General features: G+C 36.4%; 1 protein-coding gene across 1 annotated transcript in view; it reads right to left on the minus strand.

Moving 5' to 3' along the window:
- Positions 1–24,883, minus strand: part of LOC126285015 (lachesin-like) — a 147,953-nt gene that overhangs the window by 65,235 nt on the left and 57,835 nt on the right. The window contains exons 2-3 of the mRNA XM_049984325.1: positions 10,900–11,141; positions 2,082–2,338 (exon numbers count right to left, since the gene is read on the minus strand). Of these exons, the coding sequence (XP_049840282.1) occupies positions 2,082–2,338; positions 10,900–11,141 (499 nt within the window). The remainder of the gene's footprint in view (positions 1–2,081; positions 2,339–10,899; positions 11,142–24,883) is intronic.

A 24,883-nucleotide genomic window follows, 5' to 3' on the forward strand; every position in this document is an offset into this window, starting at 1 on the left:
TTGTATGTTTGGGTGGTGCCTTCCTTGTAGATTATCGAAGTTCAGTGCTACTGTCTTTTCTTTGTTCATAATTAGCTTGTTATAGCTGAACCACTGTTCTAGACTGTTCATTGTTTAGGTAGCATCTTTTAGTTTTTCTTCTGTGTTAAAGTAATAAAGAAGCTTGTATCGTCAGCAAATTGGAGGGTAGTTTGGCAATACTTGTTGTACATAAGATCATTGACATAGAGGAGAAACAGAATGGGTCCTAATACTGATCCTTGAGAAACACCATATTTCACATTCTCACTTCCTGAATAGTAGTAGCTGTATTTTTATGGTCAGTATATTGCACTTCAGCCACCTGTTTGCAACCACATAGGTATGTCCTGAGCCACTCATTGGATATACCTCTAATTCCTAACTGGTCAAGATTCTTCAGTAGGGCATTATGGTCAATGATGTCAAAAGCTTTGGATAGATCAAGACATATGCCGGTCACAAACTCACTTGCATCTAGTTTAGTATAGATTTCATTAAGAAATTCAAATATTGCACTTTCAGTTGAATAGCCTTTCCTGAAGCCATGCTGTGAGGGAGAGAGAATTTTATTTTTATTTAGGAAATCATACAATCACTTATTAAAAAAAAATTCTAACTTTTTTGAAAATACAGGCAGTAGTCCTAGTGGTCTATAATTTGAAACACATTCTGGATTTCCTTTTTTGAGCAGTTGTTTCAGTTTTCCAGAAGGTTCCTGATGCCAGTGAGCTGTTGCACAAGTGTTTCAAGGGTTCAGCTAAGGCAAGACAGCATTTTTTAATAATTGCATCTGGTATTCCATCAATTCCACATGAGTACCCTGTTTTCAAGGTTTTTATAACTCATAAAATTTCTTAAGTATTTTTGCGTGAAAGGAACAATGATGTAGACGCATTTCTCACACTATTGGATGATGGTGGTGATATTTTGTTGTGTTTTTAGAGTCCACTCACCAACTGTTTACTTACGTTTGCAAAATATTTGTTGAAGGTCCCTGCAATTTTTGTTGTGCAAGAAATCATTTGTCTGTCATAACATAAGTTTATATTTTTGTATTGTTTAGTTTCACTTTTTGTTTGACTTTTTATAACTTCCCATATAGCTTTAGATTTGTTTTTTGAATTTTCAATCTATTTGTCATTTGCCATTGTTTTAGCTTTCCTTACAACAGTTTTGAGGATCCTCTTGTAATTCTTCAGGTACAAATGAAATTCCTGAGGCATGTTCTTTGTCTTTGCTATATTGTGTAATCTTCTTTTCTCTGCACAAGAGATTCTAATACCTGCTGTAATCCATTTGTTCTTTTTGAAGTTAGGTTGACATTTTAGTTTTTTTAAGGGAAATGCAGCTTCAAAGTATGACATGAAGATTTCCATAAATTTCTCAACCTTTTTGTTAGTATTTTCACAAGTATACACTTCATACCAGGTTTCTTCACTTAGTCTTTGTATAAAAACTTAATTACTTTGTGATGTGAATGTAAAATGGCTCATTCCACATTTATCGTCCAAAATGTTCCAAGGAAAATCATACTAACTAACTTAAAGAAAACTTTAAAGGAAACCAATGGATATCTTCAATAATTTTTTTCCAGATAATTTAAATTTATCATAATCTATCATAAGTCCTTTAAAAAAAAGCTGAGAAATGGGAGTAAACTATATTTCTATGAGAGGCAGTCATAAAGGCAGCCATAAGGTTTTAATTATCACCTCAAAAAAACATAAAATCAAGCAATGGAAAGTCCAGGTTGGAATATTGACACTATTATAAAAAGGATAGATAGCTACTCACCATAAAAATGACATGTTCAGTTGCAGATAGGCACAATGAAAAGATTGTTACACATTTGAGCTTTTGGCCAGACTTTTTCAGAAAGAAAAATACATGTATATTCACACAAGCATGCACAGATCTCACACACATGACCACAATCTCCAGCTGCTCTGCTCTCCTCTTTCAAGTGACATAGAAAAATGTTCATCAGACACGCATTTATTTATTGTTACTATTATTCTCCCATAATCGAATCCAAGTTACTCAATAGTAATTATAATTACCTGTAAATTGTAGCACCTGATGGAAGAGGTATGTTGTTCTCTCGGCGCCAAGAAACTTGTGGTGGAGGATAGCCAGTGGCAAAACATTCCAGTGTGACTGACTGACCTTCCCTTAGGGTCAGTGTGCTTGTTGAATTGTTTAAGATCACAGGTGGTTTGCGTATTTGTAGTTTCACTTCTCTGGTAATTCTTTCATTTGGACTAATTACCACTTGGCACTGATAATTCCCTTCATCTGTATCATGAATATCTCTTATCTAAAATTACCAGGATAACATTAAAAACATTACCAGTTTGCATAAACAAAGAGCAAAAACATATTAATAATTTAGATGCGTTCATTCAACCAGAATATTCCATAGATCCCATTATTCAGTATTTCCTTTTACTATGAGGGTCAGCCAGAAATTAAGTTTCTCTATTTTTATAACAAAAAAATAGTTACTTGAAAAAAATTATTAACAACAACTACACCAATATTTGAGCTATTTTTTGGCATAATTACCACCAGAGCTGAGATGCTCATCACATCATAGGGTCAGCTCCTGTATTTCGTGTTGAAGTAGGCTGCCATCAGGGAAGAGAACCAGTGTTAGAAAAGTCATCTTCAGCTCACCATCATTGTAAAAATACTCACCAGAGGACTGGAACTTCTTGAGGTGTAAGAAAAGATGGAAATCCCTGGAAGCTAGATCAGGACTGTATGGTGGATGATTAGCATACAAGGTTAAATGGGCAGCAGTTCCCCCCCCCCCTTTGCCCCCCCTCCCTGCCACTCCCCCTCCCAGACCTCTTCAATATGGATACTTTGACGACCTTTGGAAAATTGTCTACATTAGTGATGCGCCATCTGTTTGCTCGTGGTCTCCAGTCTATACACTTGGACAGCTAACAATGAATTTTGATTGGCATTATGTTTCGTGTGTTAAGAAATTTCACCTTAGACCAAATCACACTGTTGGTGGTATAAAGAATAAGAGTTGTTATTTTCAGCCACTGCTGCTGGACTACTGACAAATGGCTGAAACTTGTGCAACCATCATTTTACTGCTGTTATGTCACATCTCTGTTACGTATGCACTATATTTCCAGCTAAATAACTTGATTTTTAAAAAATAATGGGGAAACTTATTTCTGGATGACCCTTCTAGAAATGAATTTTGTTTCCTCATAATAAATGTTACATATTACAGGGCTAGACTAAAAGATCCATCAAGTTTCAAAGTGTATTTGTTTGCAAGAACAAAATGTGCAAAGCAGGGTGATTATGAAAAAATAGATGCACTCATCAAGTTTTGGATGCATTCTACAGATGTTCCGTGTATGTGCTCTTGGTCACCTGGCAAACATCCAAATGATAATCCAGTTCTGTCCATAGGTTGACTAGCACATTTCCATCAACGTCTGCCACAACAGCAGTGATGCATTCCTGCAGTTCTTTCATGTTGTTGGCATTGGGAGTACATAAACTTTGTCCTTAACATAATGCCCCAGGAAGAAACCACATGGTGTGAGATCCGGTGAACACACTATCCAAGTATGTGGCAGTTCTCTGTTCAGGAAGGCATGGATTATTGTGCTTCAGTGAGCTGGAGCCCCATTCTGTTGAAAGTTGGAAGCCAATGAGTCAGCAATCAGTTGTGTCAGTGACCACAACTGTAACACAATCAGGTACACAGAACCTTTCATCATCTACTTTGATGAAGAAAAGGGGGCCATACAACTTTGTCTTCGATATCCACTTTTGGTAAATCCCTTTACGACTCAACATAGACATGACACTATTCAGAACCCCACACACTCACTTTTCCCAACAGATGGAAAGTCGCCTCATCTCTGAATAACAACATCCCCACAAAGTCATCATCATCTTCCATAGCTTGCTGCATTAGAATATTAAATCCTAATCAGCTGACATAATCATCTGAAGTCAGGTGTTTTAACAGTTGCAAATGGCAGAGTTTGAAATGCAAATGCCACCACAAAACATTGCACACTCTTTTCTTTGCAATGCCCAGTTCACGGCTTGTATGAAAAGTTGATTTCTGTGGGCTGTGCACAAAGCTCTGTCTCAAACACTCCATGATTTCCTCAGACAATCAGTCATCCTATGCTTTTCCCCTTTACACAGACAACCAGTGTCAAGGAACTAACAAAACCATCACAAAATGCTCTGGTAACCAGGTGCAGCTTTTCACCATTTGTGTACAAATGAATGCTGATCTCTCATAACCAAAGAACACTTCGCATATTCTAACATACTAAAACTCTTCTCCCTCACTGCCTCCATCTTGTTGAGTGTCATCACACTCCTACCATCTAGCAAGCCCCCAAGTAATGAGGCAAGCTTTTTAAACTTGGTGAGTGTATCTGTTTTCTGATGTATCACCCATCTTTGTATGTCCTATGCTTGTCAATAAGCAGTCTTTTGAAATCTGATGAATCATTTATTTTAACCCTGTACATTGATAATAGAAATTCTAAATAAATAAATAATAAAGCAACAATTATGTATGTGCTGTAAGAATACACATGCATGCTTATAGAATATATTTCTATTTCTCATGCAGCTAACAAGAAACTTTATTCCTTGGATCCAGATCATCGGGAATTCACAGTGAAATAGAAAGTAAGTCACATGAGAGCTTGTTTGAAATCTTTGCAACAAAATAAAGAGCTTCTCTATGAACTCCCACGCCCCCCCCTTTTTTTTTTTTAATTTGAGTTAACAGTCTTCTGACTGATTTATGCGGCATGGCATGAATTCCTCTGCTGTGTGCCAATCTCTTCATCCCAGAGTACCACTTCCAATCACTTGCAACCTATGTCCTCAGTTATTTGGTGGATGTATTCCAATCTCTGTCTTTCTCTACAATTTTTGCCTCCTACAGCTCCCTCCAGTATCATGTAAGTCATTACCTGATGTCTTAATAGATATCCTATCATCCTGACCCTTCTCCTTGTCAGTGTTTTCCACATATTCCTTTCCTCTCCAATTCTGTGGAGAATCTCCTCATTCCTCACCTTATCAGTCCACCTAATTTTCAACATTCATCTACAGCATCAGATCACAAATGCTTCAATTCTCTTCTGTTCCAGTTTTCCCATGGTCCATGTTTCACTACCATACAATGCTGTGCTCCAAACATACATTCTCAAAAATGTATTCTCCAAATTAAGGCCTATGTTTGACACTAGTAGACTTCCCTTTTTGCCAGTGCTAGTCTGTGTTTGATGTCCTCATTGCTCTGGCCATCACTGTTTATGTTGCAGAATTCCTTAACTTCATCTACTTCATGACCATCTATCCTGATGTTCAAGTTTCTTGCTGTTCTCATTTCTGCTACTTCTCATTACTTTCATTTTTCTTCAGGTTACTCTCAAACCATATCCTGTACTCAATAGACCGTTCATTCCATTCAGCACTTCATGTAATTCTGTTTCAGTTTCACGCAGGATAGCAATGTCATCAGCGAATCGTATCACTGATATCCTTTCACCTTGAATTTTCATTCCACTCCTGAACCTTTCTTTTATTTCCATCATTGCTTCTCTTATGTACAGATTGAACAGTAGCAGTGAAAGATTACATGCCTGTCTTACACTATTTTTAATTTGCGCACTTCATTCTTAGTCATCCACTCTTATTATTCCCTCTTGGCTCTTGTGAATACTGTATGTTACCCATCTCTCCCAATACCTTTCCCCTATTTTTTTCAGACTTTTGAACATCATGCACCATTTTACATTGTTGAACACTTTTTCCAGATCGACAAATCCTATGAACCGGTCTTGATTTTTCCTTAGTCTTGCTTCCATTATTAACCACAATGTCATAATTGCCTCTCTGGTGCCTTTTCCTTTCCTAAAGACAAACTGGTCATCATCTAACTCTTTACAAGAAGCCAAAGAGCATACTGACATTTAGAAAAAAGTACTGGGAAGTGGCAGTGTGAATTCCAAGGTCACTGAAAAGGCCTTTGCAACATGTGCGGTCACCTGCTTTACTCAGAATTCTTGCTGCTCTCTTTTGCTTAAGAAACCCTTTTTTTACTTTTGCAAAATAAGTCAGTATCCTAGTCTCTAATGCAACACAATGTGAGATACTTCTCAATGCAAAATATATCAAACTAAGCAGTCCTATTTTTTACACCCAGTACTCCATATTACCCACAGCATCTGAATGTGCCCGTGCGTGCCTGAAAGTCTCAAAGAGTGCTCAAGATTTTACTGAGGGCAAGTAACTATTTCAGTCAAGATTCTCTATTATTTACATTTATACAAAGCATGACAGATCCTGAAACAGTCAATAGTATGAAATTATGTATTTTGCACATATTTCTTGCAGTAAAAACAGTTTTTTTTGTGTCAGCTTAACATGTTACATTCAATGCAACATTTTGTCCTCTTGTCAAGGAAAACAGCAACAAATTATTGTTTTTCATTTCTCAGCCCTTCTTCAGTATCTGTAAACACGGGCCCCCATACCTACCCCCACTCCTCACCCTGTAGCTCTGAGGGGAAGAAAAAATATAATGTAGTGAGGTGTTTTTCTTTCAAGAAAAATTATTTAAAAACTGGTATAATGCAGGTTCTTGACAGAGTCAAACTTGGAACTTTTCTATGGTTACTTACAAATCACAATTCATATGCTAAAATATTAAAAATGCTTCATACCCCCAGGTCTAGACCCCTGCCCTCCCCTACAAACTGTTGTATGGCCACCCTTGTCTGTAGATGAAACACATCACCTCTTCCTGCAGTGAGAACAAAAACTGTTATCAGTCTGTGTGCCACCTCCCCATGTGGACTAGCACAGTTAGTGCAGACAGACAATGTCAGTTCACCCATCAACCAAAGTGGAGGTATGATTTGCGTTGCAACCATGCCAGATGTTCCACAGTCTTCCTCAAATGATTGTAAAGAAACTATTCAGTAAACAAATGATTCTTTCATTTATTATAGCCTCATACATCAGCTCCATGGTAACATGACTATCACTTTGCTAATGTGTGAAGTTATTGTGTTATTTCAAAATTAATTAGCCCACCACATGAAATTCAAACCATTTGCAGTGTAAAATAGAAGTTTATCTTTGATGGATGGCAGATTGTTGCTACATCAAAATCTGGCCAACATATTGAATTGTTCTTTAAACTTGAAAGGGCATCTATCTCCTGTATTGGGAAAATGAATATTACAAAGTGCATTCACTTCTGGCCACAGGCACAAATAATACAGCAAGAGTGACCTATTCATAGCATTCATAATATCTCATTAATACATGCTCTGGTCAATATGTAATATCATTTGATTGGTGTGTATTATATGCTTCATTATTTTCAACAGCAAGTAAGTGCTAATTAACTGGTTTTTAATGAAGCTACATATTTTAAAAATTAGACTATGGAACAACATTAGAAAAGAGGGGCACTTTTATAATTCTTTTAATACTCTTTCTGCACAATAAACATTTTCCTGTGTGATTTGCAACAGAAGTGTATAATAGGTATAACTATAAATTTGTATATCTCATTCTGTATGTTCCCTAAATTACTTTGAGCAAATGTCACAATAGTCCTACTATAAAGCCTTGGTCAACTACCTGTCCCATTCTTGACAAACCAGAACTGTAATTACATAAGTGCCTGTCTGTATGAATTATATTTGTTACTCTGAAACTGTACTGCTAAATAATTGGAAATATCCTTGAATAAATGACCCACAGATGAATAAAACTATTACAATAATTGCTACATTTTGCGACAAATCTGATGCCATATTTAAAGAGTTTTTGTAGAGGGAGACCCGGAATGAGAAGAAACAAGTGATCGTTGGGGACTGCACAGGATGAGATTTGAAAACCAGATCTAGTCCGGTGCAGTCCCCAACAACATTCTATCCTTCTCATCCCATCTGATCTGGGATTCTAGGCAGCTTTCCCAAACTCTTCCCGTTTCCTAAAACTTGCCAGTCCTTTTCCTTCACCCATTTTTTCTCCCCCTTTAACCCTTCTTGCAGAAGAAGGAGCCATTGGCACCAAAGTCTTGCAAATTTCAATACCTTTATATGTGTGTGTGAGTAGATTATTTTATCTATCCAATTACATTAGAATTTATTCTTCAGTTGTTTGCTACCGATTTTTCATCAGCATACACACTGCATACAATCTCCAAAAGTTTATATCACCACATTTCTTTGTTTTTTAGCTTAGTCATTCTGCTAATTAAAAACCACAACGTAGCACATGATTCTCATTCAGAGTATAAAATACTTGTAGTCAATAGAAATAATGTAGGGAAATTCGTGTATTTGCTTCAGAATGTCAAGTGGGAGTATGTACACTGCAGCTACTGTGTTGATAGTAAAAGTGAAGAGTTTATAACCACCTTGCAACGCTACCTGTTCAGCATGTGATGGACAGAACCAGTAAGAAAAAAATCAGTAAATGATGGTTCGGCAGAGGTATCTAGACTAGACCATTTGTATAACAAATGCTTGTATTAGAATTACAAATAACGTTGTTTCTGGAGTTACTTCAGTGTAACAAAAGTGTAAACTGCTACCCGCCATGTAGAGGCATCTACAGGTAGAGGCAACAGTGAGCATTTGAATGTGATGTGTTTTGTCTATGCCTGATGCTAAATAATATCTAACAGTCTTTTTTCAATGTGTCTGTCTGCCTCAATGCCTCTTCTAAGTGGTGAGTAGCAAGATATCCTTTTCATATAGTTATTACTACATCCCAGATTTTCCATTGATTTAAAACCCTTACAAAGCTGTTTATGAAGTCTAAAATATGAAAACTATCCATTAATAGTGAATGCCAACACCAAGTCCAAAACAATGTATAAAGCCTGGTAAGGATTTCATATAAAGTGTTAATATTATGAAGAAGCTTTATAAGTGTCCCAAACAAGTATCTGAAATTTGTAATCAACATTTCATAAAATTGGTAACAGACTTTCGTATTCAATTACTAGATGTAAAGGACCAGCTCCGCTTAGCTTTTTTTTTTTTCATTTGTTTTCTGAACTGACAAAAAATATGTAATTAATCTTCTCATTTGTGCAGCATCTACCTTATTCAAAGCATATTGCTATAAACTACATTTGGTATTTTGCACTCAGGTGCAAATACAAATAGAATTTGTGGTGGTTCAGCACACTCTATGTACAGTTTACCATGTGAGAAATATTATTGTTTTAAATTTACTCCAAAGATTTGGACTGTTTGCCCTCATGCTTTATTGATAGTCACACTGGAGCCTTTTATAGAACTGAATGGTAAGTTAGTTGAAATGAGTGAAATCTGTGGTGTGAACACTGACTTGCCTCTTTCTTTTTCAGTTAATATTTCTGTTTCTGTGTTTTTATTTATATGTTTTTTCTGTAGGGATACTGGGTAGGCATACTGGGAAAACTGAGCAAATTTAGGAATTCTGTTGTGATGTTTGCACTTCCATCTTGAGTTACCAATGTATCAATGGACTCTCTTCTCACAGTTGAACCTCGTTGCTCTCCAAAACACTCATGTTGCAGTGGACACCTACCAACAGGACTGTCTTTCCTCTCACTGCTGTAATCTGCTCCCAGGGGCTTATGTCCAGAATTCCCATCCAAATAAGAGTAGGCTTTCTTCAGTGTGCCCTAGTGGTGAACTGTCAATGCTGAGTCCATGCAAATGGTTCTCTTTTTGTGTGAACCAGTGCTTTTGTTTATAAACCACTGTTTTCATTTGTGGACCAGTGTTTTGGACAAGGGCCTGAGGACTGCTTCAAAATGACTATTCAAGGACAAATCTGGTGAGTCAGTGTTGTGCATTGCGTAGGGCAGGTAGCTTGCAAGGGCTATAGCTTTCCAAGCTGGACCAGTTGCAATCCAGTTGTTTATGACCCATGTGCTCCATCCTTTTAGTTTTCTCTAGTCGCTTTGGAGAGCTGTCTTCTGATTCCATAGGTCATTAATTCCATACGTGGTGACACATGCAAACACTTTGTATGTTGCTTTGCTTTGGGCCACAGCAGAGTATCCATGTGGGGCAATGCCATTCAGTTCTCACAGTCTCGGAACCTCTACACATAATGGCATCCAGCCATTGTGTCTCTTTTAGTTACATACTTAATGTGTGTATGTCTCTGCATCTGAGCAAACAAAGTGGGATTTTTTCAATATGTAGTAGTTTATCAAGCTTAATAAATAGCTTATGCTGCCAGAGCTTTACCACTCACCTTTTTGTATCTCCACTGAAACACATGTTTCATTTTGGCTCCTGCCTTCTCCTTCCATTCACATTAATTTTTGTCATTTGATAGCTATGATACGAGTTGTGAACTGATACACTTAGTGCACTGTCAGTGTTTTTACAACAGTATTACCAACTTCACCCACATTACTCTCTACTTGCTCTCTCTTTCTTCTGTCCCTGCCTCTCTCTTACACTCAATTTTTGCTACCATCCTAGAAAGTCCTATCTATTGTCACATACAGTATGAATTGTAATTATCAGTCCCCTCTCTCTTTTTCTTTTGAATGGTTCTAGCATCCACAAGAAATTTATTAGTATATAGGAAAACTAATATTATATTTAATGGCTTTTGAAGCTATTGGTACATTTCATTCACACGTAGAAAAACTCTGCATACAATCTCTATTCAATTTTGTTTTTCTGCAATGCTAAACTAGTGAGTAATGCTTAACTAGTGAGTACATTATCCATATTGCAATATATTTTGTAAAATAGGATTGGACTGTAGTTACTAAAAGTTTGTTGCCTCTAAGTATAGTAAATTCAACATGCAGTAAATATCTGTACTTACCAAAAGGCAGTATTCTGAGGTGGCTGTATCAGTTTTCACAGAATGTCGTGCATTATGAGTGAGAAGTGAACTGCCATTGGATATAATTAATGGAGTCTCAGGTCTGTTAGGATCAATATGCAACCATATCACTGAATAATTTCCTCCATTATTTACTTTGCAGTCTAACTGTACCCTTTCTCCAATATTTACTGTTTGATCTGTTGATATATGAAGTATTGTGGTTCCCTGGTGTGGTGAAGCTGTCATTAAAAAATAAAGTCACCTTGAAATTTATGTTATGTTACATAAACTAAGAAAAAGTATGAAATGTATAAAAATGTCATTGTTTAAAATGTAATTATTTGTAGACCAAGCTTATGCTCATCAAAGGAATGGTGTCAGCAACACAACAGGGAAACTGATAAAGTTTAAAAATGACACTTAGCTTTGGTACTCTAAATGTTATCATACAGATATTCTGACATTTACACCCTTTGCACCAGAATATAATCAGGCCAATGTCATACTTTGATTCCCAAGAGCTTCTGAACTTCGATGAAACTCTGATGATGACAAACTGGTAATCTTCAATGGGTGTTATTAACACCAAAGAACTAGCATCATCTGTTCCTGACACCATGTTTGTTTGGTTTGGGGGCTATCAGCTTGATTTCCACATGGTGAACTCCTGTCAAGAAATCATTGCCATGAGTATACCATAATTAATAATTTCACAAGTCAGCTTTAGAGAGACTTGGAGAGAATTGGATAGAGTGAGGCAAATTACATCTTAAATATCAATTGCAAATAATTACAAAACTATGAAGCAAAATAGACATGTAACCATTCACCTGCAAATCACTAATGAAAATGAATACATTTACAGATAAATCAGGAGGTCACATTAACTTTTAATGTTTTGCCATTCTCTAGCTTTGCTTAGAGAAAAAGCTTTTTATGCAATGGAAGAGTTTATAATGTGCACTGAAGATGATCTTAAGTACTGGTACTATTATAGTTTCACTTGGATTAAACTTATACATGTAAATATAATGCAAATACCTTGTGCAGCATCAAGGACACGTTGTATCATATTTAGACAATAATGATCTACAATATATTACACCATTTCTGTTAGTTATGTAAACTGTATATGTACACAAATGATGACATCAATTGCAGTTTTTAATGCCTAAAGATGGATAATAAAATAAATAAAAAAATCTCTAAAAAATAGAATGTTTACTTTAATACTGAAAAGAAAACCGAAGCCTAAAATATACTATAATTTTCTGGCAGTTTAATAGTGCTTCGTTTTGTGCATTTCACCTGTGAAAGAGTTGTTGCCTTGTTCCTTTTTCATTTTTTATGTTTATTGTTTCATCCTGGAATTTCCACTATCATAAAATTGTAAATTCAATGCACTTCTAGATAAATATTTGTCCAGCTTAAGGAGGTATTTCTCAATAAAAACTGTTAACATACAGCAGCAGTCGAAACATCTAAAACTGTACAAAATGGCTGAGTGAGAGGGCATTGTAGTTAAGGAACATGCTCTTCATTTGTGAGGAGCACAGTCCAAATCAATGTTTGCCTGTACGTATTTAGGTTTTCTGTGGTTTCTCCATTTCATATAAAGGAACATGAGCATGATTAATTAGAAAAGCAATAGGTGATTTCCTGCCTGACACTTACCCAAATATAGCTTGTGTTGCATTTCTGATGATCTTATTATCAAGAGGTCATTACACCCTAATTTTCTTTTCTTCCTTCCCTTGCAGAAAATATTCAGACCAAGAATGCATACTGAATTATAACAAGCACTGTTCTGCACAGGAAACAAAGACAAAGAAAAACCAAAACATAGAGAATGTCTCAGTCAACAAAGTGGCAGCTGATATGAGTTTGTGAATGACCGCATTGAGAAGTTGCTCAGGATAATGTGTTCAAATCAAGCCCTTGCCATGAGTATTGAGATTGATGATGTTGTATCATGGAAGTATGTACAGAGAATTTAAGAATATACAGAAGAAAGGGAAAAAATTAGATTTGGCAATCAGTTTGCCTTCAGGAAAATAAAGGCAACACAGAAGCAGTTATGATGTTGCATTTAATAACAAGGACAAGACTTAAGAAAAATCAACACACTGTCATAGGATCTGTTGACCTATTAATAGTGTTTGATAAGATAAAATTATGTGAGATGTTTGACATTTATGTGTTGTGTGGCCCAGTGGTTAACTGTCAGTTTACAAAGGTCCGTCATAGGATTTTTATCACTCATTTATCACTTATTTCACCTCTGGTAACATTTATTAATGTGAAAAATGATAAGCTGCATCATGATGCAGAATCTACAAAAAACTGTTGGTGCCTATAACAGGATGGGTAAGTCAGTTCAAAGGCCAGAGGAAGACAACTGAACCACACGTTTCTTCCCATTCCAGTCAAGTGGGGCGTGTCGGAAGAGCAACTCTGTGCATATTGCAATAAGTCTTACTCTTGTCTTCGGAGTTCCTATGGGAGTGATACGTAGGGGACTGAAGAGTATCTTCAGATTCTTCACTTAGTACATAGTTGTTCTTCAAACTTTGTAAGTAGGCATTCATAGAACAATTGGTATCTAACATTCTGTGTTTTCCAATTATGTTTTTCAGCATTTCTCTAACAAAACCACTACAATTAATGCCACCCATCTTTGTATACATTCAATATATCCTGTTAGTCCTATGTGGTATGTATCTGATACACCTTAGCAATTTTGTAAGATGAGACATCCAATTGTAAAATGATTGTACAATGATGGAGATAATGCAGATACTGATAAATATTGGTCAGTCTCATTATTCACAAGTTTTTCCAATGTTTTAGATAAACTACTGCATGGTAGAATCAATAATCTTTATTCACCATAAATCATTTCACAATGATATGGGTTTCATCAGTTTGATACAAGATAAGGTACATACAATGCACAGTAGTACAATGTGTAGCATTAAATATTAGTTCTACAAAGTTTATGCAGTACATAATAATACAATTAAAAGCAACAGTTTTTAAAAGTTAATATAATAATCTGGTAAATCAAAGTATTCTTTAATATTATAAAAAGGGTGATCTGTTAAACAGTTGTACCACTTATGTTTAAAACTAATTATATCCATGGTCCAAGCAAAGACTGCTAACTTATTGAAATTCTGAGTGGGTTTACTTTGTGAGAATTTCCAGTCATTGCTAACCTGTGCCTAGGTATATCTAACTTTGACTTAGCCCTCATATAATAAGGCCATATGATATATGCAATTGGAAAAGTCCAAAATATGTCATCCGAAGGTAATCCATGCTTACCATGTCACTTAGTGTCAAAAAGAGTCGTGATACCCAAGATACCTTTTTGCCGACATGATTGATATGTTCTTGCCAATTAAGTTTGGAGTCAATGTGAATATATAGAAGTTTTACTGATTTAGTATCTATATACTTTGTCATGCCTAGTATGAGCTGTTGTGTTTTATCGGGATTACATAAGAGTTTATTAGCAATAAACCAGTCCAAAGCTATGTCAAGAGATTCTTTTGTTATGTGATTGAGTTCAGAGATGTTCTGATGAGAGGTAAACAGTATAGTATCATCTGCATAACATATGACGGGATGTGGTATGTTGTAAGGCAGGTCATTCATTGCAACAATGAAAAAGAAAGGTCTGAGGATAGATCCTTGGGGAACACCTGTGTCTATCTCCAGCAATGAAGAACGCATATTCCTGACTGAAGTAAGAAGTGATGACGACTAAATTCTCTTGCAACCCATAGTATCCAGGACTGTTATATTGAATGGATAAGCAAACGGGAAATGGACATGGAGTATTTGTCGCAAGAGACAATCTTCTGAGGTAGAAATTGATATAGCATGTGAGATTGTTTGGTCAAGACTTAATATGAGTAGTGGGCATAAAATGATAATTGGATCCTTCTATCGCCCACCAGACTCATCTCCTGAAGTAACTGAATACTTCAGAGAAAACCTTAGTTCACTTATGCGTAAGTTCCTCAATCATACTGTAATAATCAGTGGAGATGTTAATCACCCTACAATTAATTGGGAAAAATACAGTTTTGTTAGTGGTGGATGTGATAAGACATCCCGTGAAACTTTAATAAAAGCTTTGTCTCAAAACTACTTAGAACAGGTAGTTAGGAACCCCACTCATGATGGAAATATATTGGAGCTCATGATGGAAATATATTTGAGCTAATGGCAACAAATAGATCTGATTTCTTTCAGGATGTCCACATTGAAACTGGTATCAGGGACCATGACGCAGATGTTGTGGCAATGAATGATTATCAAAGTACAAAGGCCAACTAAAACAAGCAGAAAGATCTGTTACAAAGGCCAACTAAAACAAGCAGAAAGATCTGTATGTTCAGTAAACTACATAAAAAATCGGTAGTGTCAAATCTCAGTCAGGAACTTGAGACTTTCAGTACAGGGCAGGAGTACACAGGGGAGTTCTGGCTTATGTTTAAAAGAATAGTTGACTGTGCACTAGATAGATGTGTACCCAGTAGAACAGTTCATAATGGGAGGAAACCTCCACTGTATATAGCTTCTAAAGAAAGATTACTGCACTATATGGGTAAAACAAAGCATAAGGCTATGGATAGAAAAACACTGAATGAAACGCGTTTGGCTGTCAAGAGAGCAATGCATTATGCCTTCAATGACTACCGCAGCAGAATACTGTCATGTGATCTTTCAGAAACCAAAGAAATTCTGCTCATATGTAAAGGCTGTTAGTGGCACCAAAGTTAGCATCCAGTCCATAGCAAATGAGACAGGAAATTAAAATTGAGGATAGGAAAGCAAAAGCTGAAACGCAGCACGAATGGTCGCAGATTTATTTAATCCTAGGGAGAATATCGCAGAGATACTAAAGCAACAACTGGAAGACTCTTGGGACAGTTTGCGTCTATCTTAGATGTAAACTGTTCCTGAGAAAGTCTGTTAACAAAGTTCCTAGGCTCTAGGAATATACGAGGTGTGACAATAAAGACTGATTTTCTTTGCAATATGTGGCAACCCTGCGGGTTTGCATAGGCACAATATCTTTGACCTTGGTCTATAAGCTTCTTCTAGTCCAAGCGGCACACCGATGCAACTGTTCAGTCATGAGTTGTGCTGTAATAAGTTAATACATGTTTGTGTCTCTCGTCACGGAAATGGAACCGCATAATATTGTGCAGCGGTATGCCATTTCTTTTTGCATTAAATTGGGTGAAAATGTGACAACAACTTACGGTAAGCTTTAGAAGACTTTTGGAGAGGATATTATATCAAGAGCTCAAGTTTTCCGTTGGCATAAAATGTTTAGTGAAGGCAGAACAAATGTTGAAGATGAAGACCACAGTGGACGACCATCAACTTCACGAATGGGTGTCAACTTGGCCAGGGTTTGTGAACTCGTATGATCTCATCTGATTTGTTCTGATCTTCTATATGTTCTCCCATATAAGTTTCATAACCCAAAAAGGAGTCTTTTTAAATCCAATAATGTGTATCACAATCTTGATACTAGAAGAATACAAGACATGCCCACTATGAATATACAAACCTGAGAAGGGGATCCATGACTTTTAATGTCATACCATCACAAATTAAGTGTATTGTTGATGATGATCTCTTGTTTAAAAAAAATTAAGGAGGTTCCTATTGCAGGCATTATTTTACACTGCAGAAGAGTTCCTGAACCATAATGTGTAACATCTATGTACCTGTAACACCTAGATACATTCCCAGATCCTTATTTGTATGCCTGCTTATTATTGCTAGCATACTTAAATATTTTGTTTTCTCTATTAGAACATAAGCTGTAAGGAACTTCATTTGAAACTTACTGGACTACTTAAATAATACTATATAATGTATTGTAATAATCACATGAACTTGGAGAACTGACTCATTCCATATCTTGTGACATATTCAAGAGCAGGAATGACCAGAACATGAAATAAATAAATAAAAGTAATCATAGTATAATACTCTTTTCTTTTTCTGAAATGCACAATTTTGTTTTCTGAGTATGTGAAATAAGTTGTCAACCTTTGCACCACTTGGAAATCTTTTCACGATATGCTTGGATATTTGTGAAACTATTTTCCCGATATAACTTTATTACAGATAACTGCATCATCTGCAAAATGTGTTGAGGTTACAATTGATACTGTCTGCCATGTGATTAATATATGAGGTGAACAACAAGGTACCCAACATACTTCTGTGGGGCACATCAGAAGATACTTACAGTTCTGCAGTGGGGGCAACTGTTAAAACTAAGTTCTTGAAAACAGCCACAATTTTCACTTTGTATTTTTTATTTACCAGTTTTTCTCTTCAAATGAACGAGAGCATCATAAGAATATACGGTTGAAAGTTGGCTGACAGCATTAAAAATGGCATTTAAAGTTGGGTGACAGCTCTCAAGATTAAATTGGCTGTACTATAGTACTTAAACGTGTGTCATTTACGTCTTTGTCAATGTAACTATCGCCATTTACTACTGTTCTTTAAATGTAAGTTTAAGTACTATTGTACAGCCAATTTAATCTTTAGAGGTGTCAGCCAACTTTAAATACAGTCTTTAGTGCTAACAGCCAACTTTCAACTATTTTCAGATGATGCTCTTATTAATTTGAAGAGCAAAATCAATAAATAAAGAACACAAAGTGTGACTTATGTTTGTTTTCAAGAACTTACTTTTACTTCTGTTTATGTCTCCGCATCCACTCTGCATCCTCCCTACCAAGATATACTCAACACAGTTACAAATTTTACTTAATAATTTGCATAATCTTCCTTCAGTCAATAACAATAGTTGTGGTACACAGCAAATGCTTTGTGTAATCTTATGCATTCTGTTCATAAAAGTTGCCAGTTGTCAATGGAGATTCAACTAGAGCACTTCAGTAAGATATGGGGCATTTATGTTACATATTAGTAAACGATTTAAATCACGTCCAAACTTTTGGTGAATGTTATCTAAAAATTAAACATTTGTTATTTATATACATGAATATACTTATATCAATTACTAAAATTTAATGGGATGTGAAGGACTGGCCCATAAGATGAGATACAGAATGGCTCAATAGATAATGATAAAATAGTTTTGATACAAGACAAAAGTTACTTGTCAATAATATTTAAATGACGAAAAACCATTGGGAAACTTTGGTACCTTGCAACATGAAGTACCATTCAGTGTCTTTCAATGGAGGTTTTTTGTTATTTGTGATCTATATTTATATCTGTACTCAGAAAATTACAATGACAAAAGGTACCATTTATTGAACCAAATATCAGTATTACTGTCCATTCCATTCATTAATAGAGTGAGGGAAGAATTCGTGCTTATATGTCAACATGCTATATGGTCTCCAAGAGAGTGATATGCAGGGGACCAAAGGATATTCCATTATTCATGTCTCAAAACCAATTCTTGGAAATTTCTGAGTAGGTTTTTGTATCATGCTCATCATTTTGCTACAAGTGCCTATGACTTTTCAGCTTTTCTGTTAAACTCTTCCATAAGGCAAAAACATTTGTATTCTCACAACTCAGTATTTATTTATTTATTTAGGCCTATTTACATTTTCTTTGTGTGGAGCCATTTTAATGATGGCTTTTGCAAACGTCAGACTTAATACTATGGTTATATTTATGCTTATAAAATACACTATATTCTGTAGCTGTTGTTTCTTACATCTATTTTTACATTTATCACATTACAACTGATATGCTAATGCCTCATGTTACAATCACTATCTTAAAATTCATTGAAAGAATGTAAACATTTTTCTATCAGAAAAGATTTTAATTTTGTTTTAAAAACGTTTCCCATGTATGTTCTTAGAGAGTTTGGTAGCTTGTTATACAAAATGAGACCACTGATATATGGACTTTTATCAGTCATTTTTTAACATTGTTCTGTTAAGGAAATAGTTACACTTTGTTCTAGTATTGTGATTGTGTACATCACTGTCCTTGATTGCTTCTGTTGGTTGACTTATAAAAAATACAACTATTTTGAAGATGTACAGAGAATATATTGTCAGATGCTGCACAAACACCTCACGACCTGAATTTCTATGTCCCATCCCATGTATAAGTCTTATTGCCCTTTTCTGTAGTAGTAGTATTCCTATTAAATGTACATCAGCTGCACAGCCCCATAGTTCAATTCTGTAATTGAGAAAGGGGTAAAGTTTTCCATAATATACTAATTTCAGTGCTTGGCTAGGAACTATCTTTACGAGCTGGCTGAGGAGATATATGGCACTACTGTCTTTTCCGCATACGAAATTAATGTGGTATGTCCATCGCAAATTTTCATCAACATATACACCCAGGAATTTGCAGTTACCATTTTCTGTTGCAGAGATATTACACACACTATTCGTATTGTTGTGATGAGAACTGCCTGTTTTAAATGTCAGTAGTTGAGATTTGGCGACATTCACCTTGCGTCCCTGATCATTGAAGTATTTTGTTACTTCTGTTACACCACTAGTAGCAAGAGATTCTAGGTTTTTATATTCGCTCCCATAGAATAAGATTGACGTGTCATCTGCACAGCTTACAATATGGGAGTTAATGGGTTGTGCAATGTCGTTAATATATATAAGGAAGCGAAAGGGTCCAAGGATTGTGCCTTGTGGTACTCCTTGTAATACAGATTCACTAGTGGACTGGGAGTTCATGATTTTATTATCTAGTTTGTATGACAATTTAGTGCTTTGCTTACGATTCAACAGGTACGTGGTGAAAAGATTCATGGCTTGATCCCCAATACTATAAGATTTTAGCTTTTTAAGAAGTACCCTATGGTTTAATGTATCAAATGCTCTTGTCAGGTTCAAAAATGTACTTGCAGTCTGCATCTTCTGGTCAACAGACAGGAAACTTCATGGATGAACTGTGTAACTGCTGTGGTTGTACTTAGCTCTTTTCTGAAGCCATGCTGCGAATCTACAAGCAGTTTATGTTTTGTGAAAAAGGCACTTAGCTGAAAAAGGATAATGCTTCCGAATATCTTGCTAAAAGTGGGAATTAATTATATTGGAGACTTCTTCTTTACTTCCCTTTTTATACACTGGTTCTTTACACTCATTTTCAGAACCGTTGGATACATGTTTCCTCTAATGCTGCATTTAATCAGGTGAGTAAGAGGTTTAGAAATTTCTTTTAAGCATGCTTTAGTAATAGCACTGGATATGCCATCCCATCCAGATGAAATTTATTTCTTTAGCATGTATATTGCGCTGCGAACCTCCTGCCTGCTCATTCACTTCCACAAATTCAAATTCGGTACACTGGGTGAGATGGCACCGGACCTTTATCTGTGAATCTGTAATATGCGTTGATAGTTCACCATAAATGTAGTAGTTTATTAAAAATATTACATATAGTATCTGGGTTTTTTATAATGTTACCATCATATCTTATGCTGAGTGGTTCCATGTTCATCTTGTTGGGACCTTTTCGGTATTTGTCAATCAGCTTCCAAGATGCTTTGCTTATGTTGTCAGACTGTTCTATTGTTTTGCTGTTAATCTGCTTCCTTAGATTGACAATTTCAGTTTTAAAAGTTTGTTTGGCTCTATTGTATTTTTCCTTGAAAACCTGCATAGTAGTAGCTTTATAAAGCTAGTCTAGGATTACTTCCATTTTGACAGTGTTTAACTACCTTCTGGGTTTCTCTGACTGGACAACTATATTCATAATGATACAATAGGGTTGAGTAGAATTCATTCCATTTCTAATCCGACCCTTTTACCTGGAACACAGAATCCCATTTCTCATTCGCTAGTTTGTCTTTAAGAGCATTAATATTTGAGGTATTCAGCATTCGTTTCTGTAGCACAATTTTTGTTATTTTAGGCACAACTGAATTTTTGTATTCTATCACCTGACAGAAGTGGTTAGAATAAAGAAAATCTAAGTTACTGTAATTTACCTTATCTATAACATATTTGTTGATTATAGCATAATCTATTCTAGTGGAACATGTGTCCGTCACTCTGGTGTCAGAGTTCACTATATTTACAAGGTTGTGTGAGGTCAGTAGATCACTGAGTTTCAAGTTAACTATACTCTTTGAGTTTGCATCTGTATTAAAGTCACCTAATATAGTAAGGTCATTAGAACCAGCGTGACCAGCAACACTACTAAGTTTATCCATAAACAGCATTACATCAGCATTTGGTGGCCTATACACTCCAATCACTTTATGTTTTGGTAACTTAAGGTCATTACTGTGGAGTACAATGCCTGTCATTTCAATTGATCCTTCTTTGGTGTGGTGTTCAAGAAAGGAATTGTTTTAGCTTCTACATCCTTAATAACATAAATTGCCACACCACCACCTTTATGGTTTGCCTAAAATAACTACTTGCTAGTAAGTAGTATATTAATTCACTGCATAATGTCTATTTTGCTTCTGAGATTTTGCACATTTAAGTGCATTACTTTAAGGGTGTTATCCCTTCTTGTTTTTTTACCATTTTGCACGAATCAAAATTATTTGAGTTACACTTTTTAAGACATTTCGCATACACTGGTTTTTGGGAACTGAAGTGCAATGACTGAGCACTTACTTCACAGCCTGGCTTTTCTTTGCGTGCACGGGACTCAGTCATATCCGAAATAAATCCCTGAAAACTATTATTATGGTCCTTTATTCTAAAAACGTCTCGCTGTTGTAGCCCAGAGCAATTGGAGCTTTCTCCATACTGTCTTTCTCGCACAGTTTGCTTATGTGGGAAACTAGCTTGTCCTTCCCTTTCCTGTTTAAGTGGAATCCGTGTTTTGTATGTTCATCACGACTCATCTTACTTAAGTCTATCAAATGTACATGGCTAAATTTATCACACAGTTTCTTTAGCTCGGAATGTAGTGTCGAATCTCTTTGTTCACACACGACCACAGTGGTAAATCATGTCGCACGGTACGTTTGTGATGACAATGTTCGTTTTAAATAGTTTTGGTAATATCTTACGGAAACCTCTCAGGGCTGTCTCGCTTTCGTTTTTGTATACGTCGTTGCCGCCGCCAATGATCACAACGTGAGCGTCTTTGTCCAATTGACTTGTTTCTGTTGTAATATTCTCCACCACTGCATTTAACATTGTACCATGCTTGATTTTCGCGAAAACTGAATGCTTTGAAGGCATACTTTCGCGAAAACGTTTGGATAGATTTTTTCCATGACTGTCCGGATACAGAAGAAGCCCTTTGGTGTATCTTAAGGTTGGCAAGTTCTTTTTTGGTTCTTTAGCGGGAGTTTTGTGATAACTTTCTGGTTTTTTTATGTCTATTGTGTTACCACAATCCGCTACAAGTGCTGAGAATTTGTTTGATAATGGTATCACTGGGGCTGTACTTACATGTAGTTCTTGCTTGTTTGTTTTTTTATGCATACGCCACATTTTCTGCGCGGAATGACTATTAACAACGGCGTTGTCTTGAGTTAGGCCATAATTCCGATCCACTGCTTTATATTAAGTTTCCAGCTCTTGATATTTTCTCAGAAGTTCTTGATATTTTGTATTGACTGATACTAAATCATCTGTTAACACGCTTATTATTTTTTATTTTGTCTTTAGTGTGTTCGTTATTTCGTTTTCCGCGGCACTAACGGAGCACTGTCGGTATGTCCAGTTATGTTCGTCTTTTATATATTTCAAATTGACTTTTGACACATTTATCATGGTACCAGTACTTGCAGTCGGCACACAGGATACCTCTTTTGACCTTCTTCACACAAATTTTACAAATCTCACTATCACTTTTTAAAGAAACTGGGACATCACTAGACGAAAAATGTTCACTCGACGCCATCTTGCCTACAGGTACAGATTTTCCAGCTTTTCTGTTAAACTCTTCCATGAGGCAATTTAATTTGTATTGTCACAACTCAACATCAGCACTCTTACCAAACTCTTTAGTCAACAGGGCAGAACTCCACTACAGTACTATCTTTTGCCAGCAGTTTGCTCTGAACAATAGCTGTGTGTGCCCATACTCTTAAGTGAATCGTGGAATTGGTAATATGGTGTACATTATGTGCAATAGCTTCCTACATTATTTCGCTACAAGTATCTCCACCTGGCTCCATTCCACAATGGTGATCCCACGACGCACTTCAGCACCTACTATGGATTTTTCACCATACTTTGCCTCATCACTTATGTGCTGACAATGGAGCCATAGCATTTACACTTCTGGTGACCTCCAAGTGCAAGACAGTGGCTTCCTTAGTGTTTTGTTTAATGCTCCAAATCAACAGGAACAATCTACATTTCCTCTGAAATGTGAAAGTGTCATGCTGTTGGTAGCAACAATGCACCTCATGCACATGAACAATGTATAGTGGCTGCTCAACTTCTAGATGATTTCGGTAATGAGCTTAATCTGTTTTCCTACCAACAAGACACTTTTTATCAATCTGTCACAGACAGATACAGTGGCATGTCATCTGAGTTTACTGTGCCAGCTGCATCAACACTTCTGCAGAACCTCTTTGTGATATCATGTGGTGACCAGCCATCTGGGTCATGCGAAAATACTCTTGTGCAATTTTCTTCTACACTGCATTTGGACCTGCGGAGCTCATGTGCCGGTGCTCTCTGCCCTTCCGTCCCATCATATCAATACAAAAATTTCTGTGGAACTTTTGACTGGAATCCTGCTCCAAATTACCACCCTTTTGCCTGGAACAACTGGCAAGGTTGCTTACTATCTTTTAGTATATTCTGCACAGCTATGGCATTTTTAACAACAGCTTCAAGTTTATCAAACTGTTGAGCCATACAGGCAAGCTTTCTGACATCATCAGTGACATCGTTGAAATACCTCTGACTAAGAACAAATGCGACATTGTGAAGGCAGTTTTGCTTCAGTGGTTAGCTAGAATGCTGAAACAACTATCATGGCAAATCATTTACAATGAGCAACAATGCGCCATTATACCTGTTTATTACTGGGGGGTTGTGAGCATAAAGTAAAAGACAGTGAAACGCAACTGTGCATTTGTTGGGTACATCATTTACAGTAGCCACAGTCCAAATTACAAACCAAATTTTTCATCCAGTGTAGCACGCAGTACATCGACTGAGAGCAACAAACGAAGAAATAAAAGCGGTGGAACCGCCACAAGCTCTCTAGATACATATATTCTTGAAAACAATTGTCATCTGAAATCTTCCCTCGAGCCAAGCTTGTAAAAGTATTTTGCAAATTCCGGACAAATTAGATCTTGTTGAATTTCAGGACATGAAGATCTATAATGGTGACAGTTCCGATATACCAGGACGGATGTTTCACTAAAACACAAATTTGTGAGACTTTAATAAACAAGGATAAGATATGGGATGAATGCATAAAAGGGAACAGGCAAATGAAATGAAAGGCGATGAAGACTGGAAATGAAGTTAAGGAGGTAGTTAGGGATGGTCCATTAGTACGTGGGGAAAAAACTTACCTTTGTCTGGACTCATGTCCAGAGCGAGGCTTTCAAAGTCGCATAGTGGCTGGAGAGTTTTAAAGCTAGGCACGTCATCATTTGAAATCCAGAGTGTGAGGAAGTTAAGGATGCGCAGGAAAGCATAGCAACAGAATGGTAGTCTATATCGTACAACCTGGTTGCGATTTTATGAACCGAAAGACATGTTCATTTCTGATGAAACGTGACTGTTTTATTGCACACTGCCTCCAAAAGCTCTAGCAATTCGAGGTGAAATGTGCACCGACGGAAATATGTCAATGACTGATTGTACTCAAATGTGAAAACACTTTAGGTGAAATGGAGAATCCACTGGTCATTTATAAAGGTGGCAAAGCCGAGTTGTTATCAAAAACGTGGACGTCAATAAGTTTCCAGTTGCATGGCGAAGCAATGAAAAGTTGTGGATGATGAATTGTCTTATGGAAGAATGGTTGGACT

Source organism: Schistocerca gregaria, chromosome 8, assembly GCF_023897955.1.
Source record: "Schistocerca gregaria isolate iqSchGreg1 chromosome 8, iqSchGreg1.2, whole genome shotgun sequence".
In the NCBI taxonomy this organism is placed as follows: Eukaryota; Metazoa; Arthropoda; class Insecta; order Orthoptera; family Acrididae; genus Schistocerca; species Schistocerca gregaria.